Raw genomic sequence first — 15,318 nt, 5'->3', positions numbered from 1 at the left:
CTATATTCCTTGGAGCGCAGGAGGATGAGGGATGATCTTGTAGAGGTGTATAAAATCATATGAGGAATAGTTGGGACTCACAGAGTCTCTTGCCCAGAGTGGGGGAATTGAGGACCAGAGGACATAGGTTTAAGGTGAATGGGAAAAAATGTAATAATAATCTGAAGGGTAACTTTTTCACACAAAGGGTGGTGAGAGTATGGAACGAGGTGCCAGGGACTATCGCAATGTTTATGAAACAATGTACTTGGTACATTGACAAATACTTGGATAGGACAGGTTTAAGAGAGATATGGGCCAAACGCAGGCAGGTGGGACTAGTGTAGATGGGACACGTTGGCCGGTGTGGGCAAGTTCGGCCGATGGGAATGTTTCCACACTGTATGGCTCTATGACTCTAAAAGCAACTTGCACCATTACTCTGTCTCCCTTTACCAAGCCACTTTGCCAACTTGCCTTGGATCCAATGGGACTAATCTTTTGGATCAGCCATCCGTGTGAGAACATAATGAAGTAGGGTGGCACAGTGGCGCAGCGGTAGAATTGCTGCCTTACAGCAGCAGAGCCCGTGTTCAATCCTGACTGCGGGTGCTGTCTACGGATGTTCTCCCTGCGACTGTGTGTGTTTTCTCTGGGTGCTCCCACATTCCAAAGACGTGCAGGTTTGTAAGTTAATTGGCTTCTGTAAATTGACCCTAGTGTATAGGATAGTGCTAGTGTTTGGGGTAATTACTGGTCAGTGTGGATTCGGTGGGCCGAAGGGCCTGTTTCCACGCTGTATCTCTGAAGTGTAAATGTCTATATAGACGACATCAACATGCTGGCTGTCCTAATCAATATATTTAATTACCACTTCATTACCTCTAATTTACTATACCATTGCCACTCTGACCTGTGCCTTCCTCCACTGGATAACTAAATACATGCAAATTTGAGGAGCAACACCTGATTTTCCTTCTTTTTGTTGCACTCATCCTCCTAACATCCTCCCTACAATGCGTTACAATGCTGAGAATTCTGCACTCTGTACTTGATTGTATTGTGTATGGTATATCTGATCTGTTTGGATAGCATGCAAAACAAAGCTTGTCACTGTACCTATATATAATAATAAATAAATACATAATGAGAAACAATAAGAAACCTAAACCCCACCACTTCTCTGCTACCTATACTAACTTGTTTCCCTCTTTCTCAGTTCTGTTAAAGCAACTGGACTTGAAATATTAACTGAAGGATATAATTGAACTAGTTAAGGTGTCACAGGGTGCAGCGGTGGTGTTGCTGCTTCAAGACATGTGAGAGCCCAGGTTCAATCCTGACGAAGGGTGCTTTCTGTGTGTTGTTTGTATGTTCTTTCCGTGTCCCCGTGATTTTTCTAAGGGTTCTCCAGTTTAGAGACAATAGACAATAGGTGCAGGAGTAGGTCATTCGGCCCTTCGAGCCAGCATTCAATGTGATCATGGTTGATCATCCCCAATCAGTACCCCATTCCTGCCTTCTCACCATACCCCCTGACTCAGCTATCTTTAAGAGCCCTATCTAGCTCTCTCTTGAAAGTATCCAGAGAACCAGCCTCCACCACTGTGTGTGAAAAAGTGTTTCCTCGTCTCCATTCTAAATGGCTTACCCCTTACTCTCACATTCCAAAGAAATGCAGGTATGCCTGTTAATTTACTTCTGTAAATTCCCCCTAGTGTGTAGGACACAAAAGTGGGATTACATAGGACTAGTATGCGGGTGATTGATGGTTGGCATGGACTCAGTTGGTCTAAGGGCCTAAAATCTCTAAAATCTAAGAGTAGCAAAAAAATTCTCAATCCAGATAGGTATGAGTTAATCCATTTGGACAGGGGAGCAAATACTGAGTTAAGGGTGAGAAGGAAAATCAAGAGGAGCAGATTGCAAAGATTCTATAACTATTCTCCAGATTGGAAAGTAGCAAATGTATCCTTCCTATTTAACAATAATAAGACAAAAAATATAAATGGAACTATGATGCAATTAGCCTGAAATTAGTAGCAGGGAAAATGCTGCAAGTTTATAGTAAGGAAGTGGTAACAGGGTACATAGTAACAAATAAAAATAGGCAGACTCAACAAAAATCATGTCAGACAAATCTCTTTCCTTTAAGGATACAGCATGGAAACAGGCCCTTCGGCCCACCGAGACTGTGCCGACCAGCGATCACCCCGCACACTCGCACTATCCTATACACTAGGAACAATTTACAATTTACTGAAGCCAATTAACCTACAAACCTGCACGTCTCTGGAGTGTTGAAGGAAACCGGAGCACCTAGAGAAAACCCACGTGGTCGCAGGGAGAACGTACAAACTCCATACAGACAGCACCCATAGTCAGGTCGAACCCGTAAGGCAGCAACTTTACCGCTGCACCACTGTGTCACCTCTTAGAGTTCAATTACCTACCAACCGTCATGATTTTGGGAAAGCCACAGGGAAAATATGCAAACTCTGCACAGACTGCACTGGATCAAAGCTGGATCACTCTTGCCAGTTCTGATTTTGAAGGAATGTATAAATGAAAGATACAGCATGGAAAGAGGCCATTCAGCCCACTCAGTCCAGAGACCACCGATCGCCCATTCACACTCATTTTATGTTATTCTCTATCACATCCACCCCCTCCAGACTGGGCAATTTACTGAGCCCAATTAACCGCTTCTCTTTTGGATATGGGAGGAAACCGAGGCATCATTTTCATGCTGACGGAGTGGTTGAGGAAGGAAGCCTCACCACATGTAATAAGTACTCAGATGAGCACCTGATCATGCACCTTGCATTAAACTATGAAGCTACGGACTCAGAACTGGGAAATCTGTGTCTGAGACCAAATCAGACACAATTTGCAATGTCCGCAAATGCAGTGTTTTGATGACGTGAGGAGAATTACCTTTCCCAAACCGCAGGGAGTGCCATCTGCCACCAGATCAATGCCTTCAGCATCACCTGTGAAATATGTTCCATAACACTCGATATTCCGGCCTTTGTTGGAGAACTGGGACACAACATTTTCGGTTCTTCCACCAATTGCTGGTGATATGCCTTTACCATTGCATTGAAGCTTTCCACATCTCACATCTCTGCAGGAAAATTGCAAAGGACTTTTAAAAATCTTCCGCCTTTTGCTTGTTTAATAAATTATTTTCAGCAGTTCAAAGGTTAATATTATCCGGCTTCATACACGTAACCCTGTCTTTAGAAAAGGAAATAATTGCAGATGCTGGAGATCCGAAATAACAGTAGAAAATGCTGGAAATAGTTAGTGGTCAGACAGCATCTGTAGAGAAATGGAGTGAATGCCATAGGTCAAAGTAAGGTGAGAAATGCAACATTTAAATTGCAGAAAAATTGAAGAGAACATAGATGGTGTGTAACAACGCTGAGTGTGAGAGAAACGAAGGCACACATGATGATTGTGCGGGTTCCTCCACCTACTTTCTGTTCAAAGTGGGCATAGATTACATAGAGTTAATTGGGAGTGAGCCACTCTTGTCCCGAGTGTGTGTAGGATAGTGTTAGTGTAGGGAGATCACTGGTCAGCATGGCTCATTGGGCTGAAGGGCCTGTTTCCACGCTGTATTTCTAAACTAAACTAAAGCTCTTGAGATTGGTCTGATTGATGTCGCTGGCTGTTATGAAGGCCTCGGGGAACTTTGTTTCAAGGTTTTCAGTGACTGTGTAGTTTCTCAAGTGCAAGCTTAGCATCAGCCTGGCGTGGGATGTAAACTGTTTTCAGGAGAGCCAAAATGAATTTGCACAGCAGCTCATTCCATACACCCACCACCCTCAGATTCCTACTCAATCTTTCCTCTCTCGCCTTAAACCTATGTCATCTTAATTTACCTTCTCTGGATAAAAGACTACATTCACTCTATCTATTCCCCTCATAATCTTATACACCTCTATAAGTTCATCCCTCATCCTCCTGTGCCCCAAGTTTGTACTCGGTTTGTACTCGCTAGAATTTAGAAGATTGAGGGGGGATCTTCTAAATTCTAGCGAGTACAAACCGAGTCTATCCAGTCTTTCCTTACAATCCCAAGGGAAAGGCAGCATCCATAGTATATTTCTACTTACTTTATAGGGCAACTCACAAAGAAGCCATCATCCTTCCGGCCACAATTTCCAAATTGATTTCCTATTATGTTCATGTACCAATAACATAAAATGGGACTAGGAGCGGAGGCTGGAAAGAAGGAACAACAAAACAGGTTATTGTATTGGACAGTCAGCTTGGTTTTATTCACAGCAGATTTATTAATACAGATATATGAATCATCATTAGACACAGGTGAGGTGCCAGAAGACTGGAAGGTGGCTAACGTTGTAATCTATTTCTGAAAGGCTGCAAGGAAAAGCCTGGGAACTATACACTTGTGAGCATAACATCTGTGGTGGGAAAGTTACAGGTGTCAGATCCTCGCCTGGATCCGAATGTAATAAACATGCTGCGAGGACACTGAACATAAACACTTTTGTTTATTCCTCCACCATTCCTTTATATCCTGGCAACATGTGTCCTCTGACCTTTCTGACATATTAACACATGATTTAAATATGACGTTGGTTACCATGACATTTCTCCCTTATCAAACAAAAAGGATATTCAAATCCTCATAAATTTAAACTGAACATTCCAACACTATTTAGGATATGGCATTTGTTACAGTGATAACGTATAATTTTAGACAATAGACAATAGGTGCAGGAGTAGGCCATTCGGCCCTTCAAGCCATCACCACCATTCAGTGTGATCATGACTGATCATCTCCAATCAGTACCCCGTTCCTGCCTTCTCCCCATATCCCCTGACTCCGCTATCTTTAAGAGCTCTATCTAGCTCTCTCTTGAAAGTATCCAGAGAACCGGCCTCCACCGCCCTCTGAGGCAGAGAATTCCACAGATTCACAACTCTCTGTGAGAAAAAGTGTTTCCTCATATCCATTCTAAATGGCTTACCCCTTATTCTTAAACAGTGGCCCCTGGTTCTGGACTTCCCCAACTTCGGGAACATGTATCCTGCCTCTAGCATGTCCAAACCCTTAATAATCAAATATGTTTCAATAAGATCCCCTCTCATCCTTCTAAACTCCAGAGTATACAAGCCCAGCCGCTCCATTCTCTCAGCAAATTACAGTCCCTCCATCCCGGGAATTAACCTTGTAAACCTACGCTGCACTCCCAAATGTTTCTTTGTGTGTTATGTGTGGGGGGTGGTGTGGGGGGGTGAGGGGGAAACCGTTTCGGCCGCCTCTTCCATGGAGGCGATTTTTTCAGGTCGCCTCCCCCGTGGCCTAACAGCAAGGATCGGCGCGGACTTTCCCGGAGACGCGCCCGGAGCTTCAGCGGTGGGCGCAGCGTGGACTCTCGGCGCGGAGCGGGTGAGACCTCGCTGGAGGGGAGCGCTCCGTTACGCTGGCCCGCGGCAGCCGGCAGCCTGAAGCCGCGGTCTGTAGAACTCCAGCTGGTGCGGCGTCTACATTCCGGGATCCCTCGTGGAGGACCCGGGTGGAAGAAGAAGCTTCCACCGCCGGCCCGCGGCCGTCTTCTACCGCGGTATGGACTTAACATCACCCCTGGAGGGGAGCTTCGACCGCCGGCCCTGCAGACTGCGGTGCTTCTGGCTGCGGCACGGCAGGTACTTTAAAACTTTGACCGCCGGCCTGCGGCCTACACCAGCCTGAAGCCGCGGTCTCTGGTTGGGAAGAGCCGATCCTGGACTCACCTTGACTTTGACTTTGTCCCTTACCATCTGGACGCCCGCAGCAACGGCTGTGGAGGGTGGAGGTCCCGACCACGGGGGAAAATGGAGGAGGACTGGCCAAGCTCTGTGCCTTCCACCACAGTGATGAATGCTGTGGTGGATGTTTGTGTAAAATTTTTATTGTGGTTGTGTTCTTTATTACTGTACCGCTGCTGGCAACCCAAATACCACCGACCTTGGTTGTGTGGCAATTAAATTATATCTATCTAAATTATATCTATCTATCTCAATAGCAAGAATGTCCTTCCTATAATTAGGGGACCAAAACTGCACACAATACTCCAGGTGTGGTCTCACAAGGGCCCTATACAACTGCAGAAGGACCTCTTTGCTCCGATACTCAACTCCTCTTGTTATAAAGGCCAACATGCCATTCGCTTTCCTCACTGCCTGCTGTACCTGCATGCTTACTTTCATTGACTGATGAACAAGGACCCCCAGATCCCATTGTACTTCCCCTTTTCCCAACTTGACAGCATTTAGATAGTAATCTGCCTACTTGTTTTTGCTTCCACTTTTCTCCACATTAAACTTAATCTGCCATGCATCTGCCAACTCACCCAACCTGTCCAAGTCACCCTGCATTCTCATAGCATCCTCCTCACAGTTCACACTGCCACTCAGCTTTGTGTCATCTGTAAATTTGCTAAGTTACTTTGAATCCCTTCATCTAAATCATTGATGTATATTGTAAATAGCTGCGGTCCCAGCACCGAGCCTTGCGGCACCCCACTAGTCACTGCCTGCCATTCTGAAAGGATCCCATTAATCCCTACTCTTTGTTTCCTGTCTGCCAACCAATTTTCTATCCATGTCAGCACTCTACCCCCAATACCATGTGCCCTAATTTGGCCCACTAATCTCCTATATGGGATCTTATCAAATGCTTTCTGAAAGTCCAGGTACACTACATCCACTGGCTCTCCCTTGTCCATTTTCCTAGTTATATTTGCAAAAAATTCCAGAAGATTAGTCAACCATGATTTCCCCTTTGTAAATCCATGCTGACCCGGACTGATCCTGTTACTGCTATCCAAATGTGCCGCTATTTCATCTTTTATAATTGACTCCAGCAACTTCCCCACCACCGATGTCAGGCTAACTGGTCTATAATTCCCTGTTTTCTCTCTGACGCCTTTTTTAAAAAAAGTGGGATAACATTAGCTACCCTCCAATCCACAGGAACAGATCTTGAATCTATAAAACATTGGAAAATGATCACCAATGCGTCCACAATTTCTAGAGCCACTTCCTTAAGTACCCTGGGATGCAGACCATCAGGCCCTGGGGATTTATCAGCCTTCAGTCCCATCGGTCTATGCAACACCATTTCCTGCCTAATGTGGATTTCCTTCAGTTCCTCCGTCACCCCAGAACCTCTGGCCACTACTATATCAGGAAGATTGTTTGTGTCCTCCTTAGTGAAGACAGATCCAAAGTGCCTGTTCAACTCATCTGCATTTCCTTGTTCCCCATAATAAATTCACCTTTTTCAGTCTTCAAGGGTCCAACTTTGGTCTTAACTAATTTTCTCCTCTTCACATACCTAAATAAGCTTTTACTATCCTCCTTTATATTCTTGGCTATTTAGTTATTGCCTTTTTAGTTATCTTCTGTTGCTTTTTAAACATTACAAAATCCTCTTGCTTCTCGCTCATCTTTGCTACTTTGTACTTTTTCTCTTTTATTTTTATACTGTCCCTGACGTCCCTTGTCAGCCATGGTCGTCCCTTTCTCCCCTTGGAATCCTTCTTCCTCCGATTTGGACGAAGGAATTAAATGTAACATCTCCAAGTTTGCGGATGACACAATGCTGGGTGGCAGTGTGAACTGCAATGAGAATGCAATGCAAGGTGACTTAGAAACATAGAAAATAGGTGCAGAAGTGGGCCATTCGGCCCTTCGAGCCTGCACCGCCATTCAATATGATCATGGCTGATTATCCAACTCAGTATCCTGTACCTGCCTTCTCTCCATACCCCCTGATCCCTTTAGCCACAAGGGCCACATCTAACTCCCTCTTAAATACAGCCAATGAACTGGCCTCAACTACCTTCTGTGGCAGAGAGTTCCAGAGACTCACCACTCCCTGTGTGAAAAATGTATTTCTCATCTCAGTCCTAAAGGATTTACCCCTTATCCTTAAACTGTGATCCCTTGTTCTGGACTTACCCAACATCGGGAACAATCTTCCTGCATCTAGCCTGTCCAACCCCTTAAGAATTTTGTAAGTTTCTATAAGATCCCCCCTCAATCTTCTAAATTCTAGCGAGTACAAGCCGAGTCTATCCAGTCATTCTTCATATGAAAATCCTGACATCCCAAGAATCAGTCTGGTGAACCTTCTCTGTACTCCCTGTATGGCAAGAATGTCTTTCCTCAGATTAGGAGACCAAAACTGTACGCAATACTCCAGGTGTGGTCTCACTAAGACACTGTACAACTGCAGTAGAACCTCCTTGCTCCTATACTCAAATCCAGTTCTACCGCAGTTGTGCAGGGTCTTGGTGAGACCACACCTGGAGTATTGCGTACAGTTTTGGTCTCCTAATCTGAGGAAAGACATTCTTGCCCTGGAGGGAGTACAGAGAGTATAAGAGCAGGGAGGTTCTACTGCAGTTGTACAGGGTCTTGGTGAGACCACACAAGGAGTATTGCGTACAGTTTTGGTCTCCTAATCTGAGGAAAGACATTATTGCCATAGAGGGAGTACAGAGAAGGTTCACCAGACTGATTCCTGGGATGGCAGGACTTTCATATGAAGAAAGACTGGATAGACTTAGCTTGTACTCGCTAGAATTTAGAGGATTGAGGGGGGATCTTATAGAAACTTACAAAATTCTTAAGGGGTTGGACAGGCTAGATGCAGGAAGATTATTCCCGATGTTGGGGAAGTCCAGAACAAGAGGTCACAGTTTAAGGATAAGAGGGAAGTCTTTTAGGACCGAGATGAGAAAATCATTTTTTACACAGAGAGTGGTGAATCTGTGGAATTCGCTGCCACAGCAGATAGTTGAAGCCAGTTCATAGGCTATATTTAAGAGGGAGTTAGATGTGGCCCTTGTGGCTAAAGGGATCAGGGGGTATGGAGAGAAGGCAGGTACAGGATACCGAGTTGGATGATCAGCCATGATCATATTGAATGGCGGTGCAGGCTCGAAGGGCCGAATGGCTTACTCCTGCACCTATTTTCTATGTTTCTATGGTGATGGTCCAATCACCAGAAGGAGTCAAATTCTTCTAGCCATGCCTCAATCCTCGCACTCACACCACTCACCTCCCCATTCGGGATGAATGACTTCAAACTTCTAATTCCAGCTGCTTCGTTAAATGCCATATCTGTTTCAAAAGTTGAACTAAACAATTACTAGTTCATCCTTGTCGCCAATGTCAGATCCTCGCCTGAATCCGAATGTAATAAACATGCTTCAAGGACACTGAACATAAACGCTGTGTTTTATTCGTCCACCATTCTTTACATCTTGGCTACATGTGTCCTCTGACCTTTCTGACTCATAGTAACACGTGATACATTTAAATAGGACATTAGTTACCATGATAGCTGGATCATTCTGAAGAATGATATATACATGCATTTGGATAGACAGGGGTCGTTTAGGGATAGTCAGCATGGATTTGTATGTGGTAAATTGTGTCCTATGAATCTGAATGAGTTTTTTAATGTAACCAAAAAGGTTGTTGAGATCAGAGCTATAGACAGTGTCAATATGGACTTCAGCAAGGCATTTGATAAGGCAGACTGCTCTGGATGGGATCCAGGAAGAGCGAGCCGACTGGATAGAGAATTGGCTTCTGGAAGCAGTGTGATGGTCGTAGGTACACAAAAATGCTGGAGAAACTCAGCGGGTGCAGCAACATCTATGGAGCGAAGGAAATAGGCGACGTTTCGGGCCGAAACCCTTCTTCAGACTGATGGGGGGTGGGGGGGAGAAGGAAGGAAAAAGGGAGGAGGAGGAGCCCGAGGGCGGGGGGATGGGAGGAGACAGCTCGAGGGTTAAGGAAGGGGAGGAGACAGCAAGGGCTAGCAAAATTGGGAGAATTCAACGTTCATGCCATCTGGACGCAAGCAACCCAGGCGGAATATGAGGTGCTGTTCCTCCAATTTCCGGTGTTGCTCACTCTGGCAATGGAGGAGGACAGGGAGGTCGGATTGGGAATGGGAGGGGGAGTTGAAGTGCTGAGCCATCGGGAGTTCAGGTAGGTTATTGCGGACTGAGCGGAGGTGTTCGGCGAAACGATCGCCCAACCTCCGCATAGTCTCCCCGATGTAAATCAGCTGACATTTAGAGCAGCGGATGCAGTAGATGAGGTTGGAGGAGATACAGGTAAACCTTTGTCGCACCTGGAACGACTGCTTGGGTCCTTGAATGGAGTCGAGGGGGGAGGTGAAGGGACAGGTGTTGCATTTCTTGCGGTTGCAACGGAAAGTGCCCGGTGAGGGGGTGGTACGGGAGGGAAGGGAAGAATTGACAAGGGAGTTGCGGAGGGAGCGGTCTTTGCGGAAGGCAGACATAGGGGGAGATGGGAAGATGTGGCGAGTGGTGGGGTCACGTTGGAGGTGGTGGAAATGGCGGAGGATTATGTGTTTTATTTGCCGGCTGGTGGGGTGAAAGGTGAGGACTAGGGGGACTCTGCCCTTGTTGCGAGTGCGGGGATGGGGAGAGAGAGCAGTGTTGCGGGGTATGGATGAGACCCTGGTGCGACCCTCATCTATGGTGGCGGAGGAATACCTGAAGAACGAGGACATTTCCGATGCCCTGGTGTGGAACGTCTCATCCTGGGAACAGATGCGGCGTAGGCGGAGGAATTGGGAGTAGGGGATGGAGTCTTTACAGGGGGCAGGGTGGCAAGACATGTAGTCCAGATAGCCATGTGAGTCAGTTGGTTTGTAGTGTATGTCGGTCAGAAGTCTGTCCCCTGCAATGGAGATGGTGAGGTCAAGGAATGGTAGGGAAGTGTCGGAAATGGTCCAGGTGTATTGGAGTGCCGGATGGAAGTTGGTGGTGAAGTGGATGAAGTCAGTCAGTTGTGTGTGGGTGCAGGAGGTGGCCCCAAAGCAGTCATCAATGTAACGGAGGTAGAGGTCGGTGATGGGGCCCTGGTACGTATTGAACAAGGATTGTTCAACGTACCCGACAAAGAGGCAGGCATAGCTGGGGCCCATGCGTGTGCCCATAGCTACGCCTTGTGTTTGGAGGAAATGGGAGGAATCAAACGTAAAGTTGTTGAGGGTGAGGACCAACTCCGCTAGGTGGAGGAGAGTGTCAGTGGCTGGGTATAGGTTGCTCCTCTGGTCGAGGAAGAACCGGAGGGCTTTGAGGCCATCCTGGTGGGGGATCGAGGTGTAGAGTGACTGGACATCCATGGTGAAGATGAGGGGGTGAGGGCCTAGAGAGTGGAATGCGCGGAGGCGGCGGAGTGTCTCAGGTGTCTAGAACATAGGTGGGAAGGGATTTGACCAAGGGGGATAGTATGGAGTCAAGGTATGTGGAGATGAGTTCGGTGGGGCACGAACAAGCAGTGACAATGGGTCTGCCGGGAGAGCCGGGTTTGTGAATTTTGGGGAGAAGGTAAAAACGGGCCGTGCGGGGCTGGGGAACGATGAGGTTGGAAGCTTGGTCTGGCTGGGCGTGGGAATTGATGAAGTCGGTGATGGTGCTAGATATGGTGGCCTGGTGCTCGTCAGTGGGGTCATGGTCCAAGGGTAAGTAGGAGGAGGTGTCCGAGAGTTGGCGCGTGGCCTCAGCTTTTTAGAGATCGACGCGCCAGACTACCACGGCACCTCCCTTGTCGGCTGGATTGATAACCCAATCTGGGTTTTTGCGGAGTGATTCAATGGCAGTGCGTTCAGGGGGGGGAGAGATTGGAGTGAGACGGGTGTGGATAAGTTGAGGCGGTTGACGTCGCGGCGGCAGTTCTGGATAAAGAGTTCCAGAGCCGGGACGTTACGAGACGGTCGTAGGATGTTTTTCAGACTGGAGGTCTGTGACTAGTAGTGTGCCTCAGGGACTTGGTGGGCCAAATAGCCTAATTCGGCTCCTGTGTCTCATGGTCTTATTGATCCGTGCATGGCCCATTGCTGTTGGTGATCTAAGTCAATGATTTGAATGAGAATGTACAAAGCATGATTAGTAAGTTTGCAGATGATACTAAAGTGGGTGGTATTATAGTGAAGATGGTTATAAAAAATTACAGCAGGATCTTGATCAGCGGGCAGTGGAATGGTTATTGCAATTTAATGCAGATAAGTGTGAGGTGTTGCATTTTATAAAGTCAAAACAGGGCAGGGCCTTCACAATGAATGGCAATGCCCTGGGGAGTGTTGTAGAGCAGATGGTTCCTGGGCAGGTGGGACTAGCGCAGGATGGATCATGGTAAACTGGAAAGAGTGCACAGAAGATTTATGAAGATCTTATGAGGAGCAACACCATGCGCAGACTCAGCTTGCCGAGGCTCAAGCGATCTCCTGGTTGCGAAATACTTTAACTCCTCCTCCCATCCCCATACTGACCTTTCAGTCCTGGGCCTCCTACACTGTTAGAGTGAGGACAAACGTAATTTGGAGGAACAGCACTTCATGTTTGGGCTTGGGCAGCTTAAAACCCAACATTATGAATATTGATTTCTCTAACCAAGTAACCCTTCTTTACCCTCTCTCTCCGTCCCTTCCCCACCCTAGTTCACTGACAAGTTTCATTGTCCTCCTGGTTAATTTTGCTGAATGTAGGCCTCGTTGTCACCTTCCCCTCCGCTAACAACGATCCATTCCCTGTTTCTTTGATCACCATCTGCTTTGATCTGTTGTTTTCACACCTTACCCTTCCACATATTTCCAGTCTCCCTCTCCCTGTCTGAAGAAGTCTCAACCCAAAATAACACCCATTCCCCCCCCTCTGGAGATGCTATCTGTCCCGTTGAGTTACTCCAGCATTTTTTGTCTATCTTCTGTTGGCGTGCAGGTACAGCAAGCAGTGAAGAAAGCTAATGGAATGTTGGCCTTCATAACAAGAGGATTTCAGTATAGGAGTAGAGAGGTTCTTCTGCAGTTGTATAGGGCTCTGGTGAGACCACATCTGGAGTATTGTGTGCAGTTTTGGTCTCCTAATTTGAGGAAGGACATCCTTGTGATTGAGGCAGTGCAGCGTAGGTTCACGAGATTGATTCCTGGGATGTCATATGAGGAAAGATTGAAAAGACTAGGCTTGTATTTACGGGAGTTTAGAAGGATGAGGGGGATCTTATAGAAACATATAAAATTATAAAAGGACTGGAAAAGCTAGATGCAGGAAAAATGTTCCCAATGTTGGGCGAGTCCAGAACCAGGGGCCACAGTCTTAGAATAAAGGGGAGGTCATTTAAGACTGAGGTGAGAAAAAACCTTTTCACCCAGTGAATTTGTGGAATTCCCTGCCACAGAGGGCAGTGGAGGCCAAGTCACTGGATGGATTTAAGAGAGAGTTAGATAGAGCTCTAGGGGCTAATGGAATCAAGGGATATGGGGAGAAGGCAGGCGCGGGTTATTGATTGGGGATGATCAGCCGTGGTCACAATGAATGGGGGTGCTGTATCGAAGGGCCGAATGGCCTCCTCCTGCACCTATTTTCTATGTTTCAGCGTTAAAACAGCATCTGCAGTTGCTTTCAACACATTTCATATAAAGGTTGGTGGGTTAAGGGAACGAGGTGTCAGAGGAGGTGGTGAAAGGCTGGTACTTTAACAACAGGTACATGGATATGGAGAGTTTAGAGGGATATATGCCAAATGTGCACAGGTGGGACTAACGCAGATGGGGCATCTTGGTCGGCATGGGCATATTGGGCCAAAAGGCCTTTTTTTGTGCCGTATGACAATATATGAATCATAAGACACGAGTGAACTGTGAAAAGACTGGTGGGTGGCTAACATTCTATTCAAGGATGGATGCAAGGAAATGTCTGCGAACTAGAGACCAGTTAACCTAAGATCCGTGATAAATTGCTGGAGTGTATTCTGGGGCATAAATTGGGCCAAAGGGCCTGTTTCAGTTCTATATCATTCTATGACAGACCAACGGAGAAGGAGCAGGTGGCAGCGGTGGAGTATGGAGTGGACGAAGCAGCAGATGAGTGGAGGGAGCCCCATTGTGACCGAGCCTGCCCTGTAGGTGGCCCGAAGACAGCGCTGTCCACAGGGGCTACAACATGACCTGCAACAACTGCGGCATCAACCGAACTATGCGGTGAGTGACGAAGGGCTCGCTCGTGCACCTTGCAAGTCGGATGGAGGCCCTCGGAAATCTGCTCCCCATGGGGCTGCGGAGGCAGTGCGAGAATGGGGTCCCCCCCACTATAGCTGAATTCTGTTATACTGGGGTCCATTAAATAGAGGATCTACTGTTTCGTTCATTTCCCTTTACTCATCATTGGTTGATTATGCACTGGAATTCCTTTCCTGAAACACTTTACCTTTAGGGTTCTCCACCTAACTGTCAGATTAAATATCTTAATCCTAAATGGAAATTAAATAAATTGAAATCTAAAATAAAAGTTGAAAATGCAGAAAATAATCAGCATAAGATATTTAATCTGACAGTTAGGCAGAGCAGCATCAGTGGGAAGTGAAACAGTAAACATTTCAGCTGCAGTGCTCTTCATCAAAGTGATCTTCAGTCTGAAGAAGGGTTTCGGCCCGAAACGTTGCCTATTTCCTTCGCTCCATAGATGCTGCCACACCTGCTGAGTTTCTCCAGTATTTTTTTCTACCTTCGATTTTGCAGCATCTGCAGTTCCTACTTAAACATTTCCACTTAAATATACGCTATTGATAACTATTTTATTTGCATCGTGTGATAATGCTCTAGGTCTAGTTTAGTTAAACCAATATATTTGTGCTAGTAGACACAAAAACACAGAAAATGCACTTCCTCAGCGGTAGGAAATAGAAAGATAAATGCAACAAAGCTGGCTGTATACTTACTTGGTCCCCAGATATTCTGACACTGAGTCTGCAGTGTCTGGCATGCGCCATTGAAACAGTATGAAGTCCCATTTGCACAGGGGTAAAAGTTTTTCTTGTACATATTGATGGGACACTTTGAATGTGCGCCCGTGCAATACTCTGAGAAATCACATTCTCCAATGGGTTTCCTGCAAATTCGATTTGCTTTTACGAACTGTAATTTGGAAGGGCACATTACATTTACACACAAATTAACAACAATCATTTTCATTGAAACAGCTCCAAATTAAAAAGGAAGCTGTATTCCTCTAATAGTTACAGAAACATAGAAAAATAGGTGCACGAGTAGGCCATTCGGCCCTTCGAGCCAGCACCACCATTCAATCTGATCATGGCTGATCATGCACAATCAGTACCCCGTTCCTGTTTTTTCCCCATATCCCTTGATTCCTTTAGCTCTCTCTTGAAAACATCCAGTGAATTGGCCTCCGCTGCCTTCTGAGGCAGAGAATTCTACAGATTCACTCTGGGTGAAGACATTTTTCCTCATCTCAGTCCTAAATGGCCGAC

The 15,318-nt window shown here is 46.3% G+C and overlaps 1 protein-coding gene across 1 annotated transcript in view; it reads right to left on the bottom strand.

The window, feature by feature from the left end:
- LOC116989155 (disintegrin and metalloproteinase domain-containing protein 19-like) overlaps positions 1 to 15,318 on the bottom strand; it is a 78,453-nt gene that overhangs the window by 16,000 nt on the left and 47,135 nt on the right. The window contains exons 13-15 of the mRNA XM_033046417.1: positions 14,767 to 14,962; positions 4,104 to 4,212; positions 2,917 to 3,106 (exon numbers count right to left, since the gene is read on the bottom strand). Coding sequence (XP_032902308.1) covers positions 2,917 to 3,106; positions 4,104 to 4,212; positions 14,767 to 14,962 — 495 coding nt within the window. The remainder of the gene's footprint in view (positions 1 to 2,916; positions 3,107 to 4,103; positions 4,213 to 14,766; positions 14,963 to 15,318) is intronic.

This window comes from Amblyraja radiata, chromosome 1, assembly GCF_010909765.2.
Source record: "Amblyraja radiata isolate CabotCenter1 chromosome 1, sAmbRad1.1.pri, whole genome shotgun sequence".
Lineage (NCBI taxonomy): Eukaryota > Metazoa > Chordata > Chondrichthyes > Rajiformes > Rajidae > Amblyraja > Amblyraja radiata.
The sequence above is the reverse complement of the archived record's forward strand: the minus strand, read 5'-3'. Positions and strand labels throughout refer to the sequence as shown.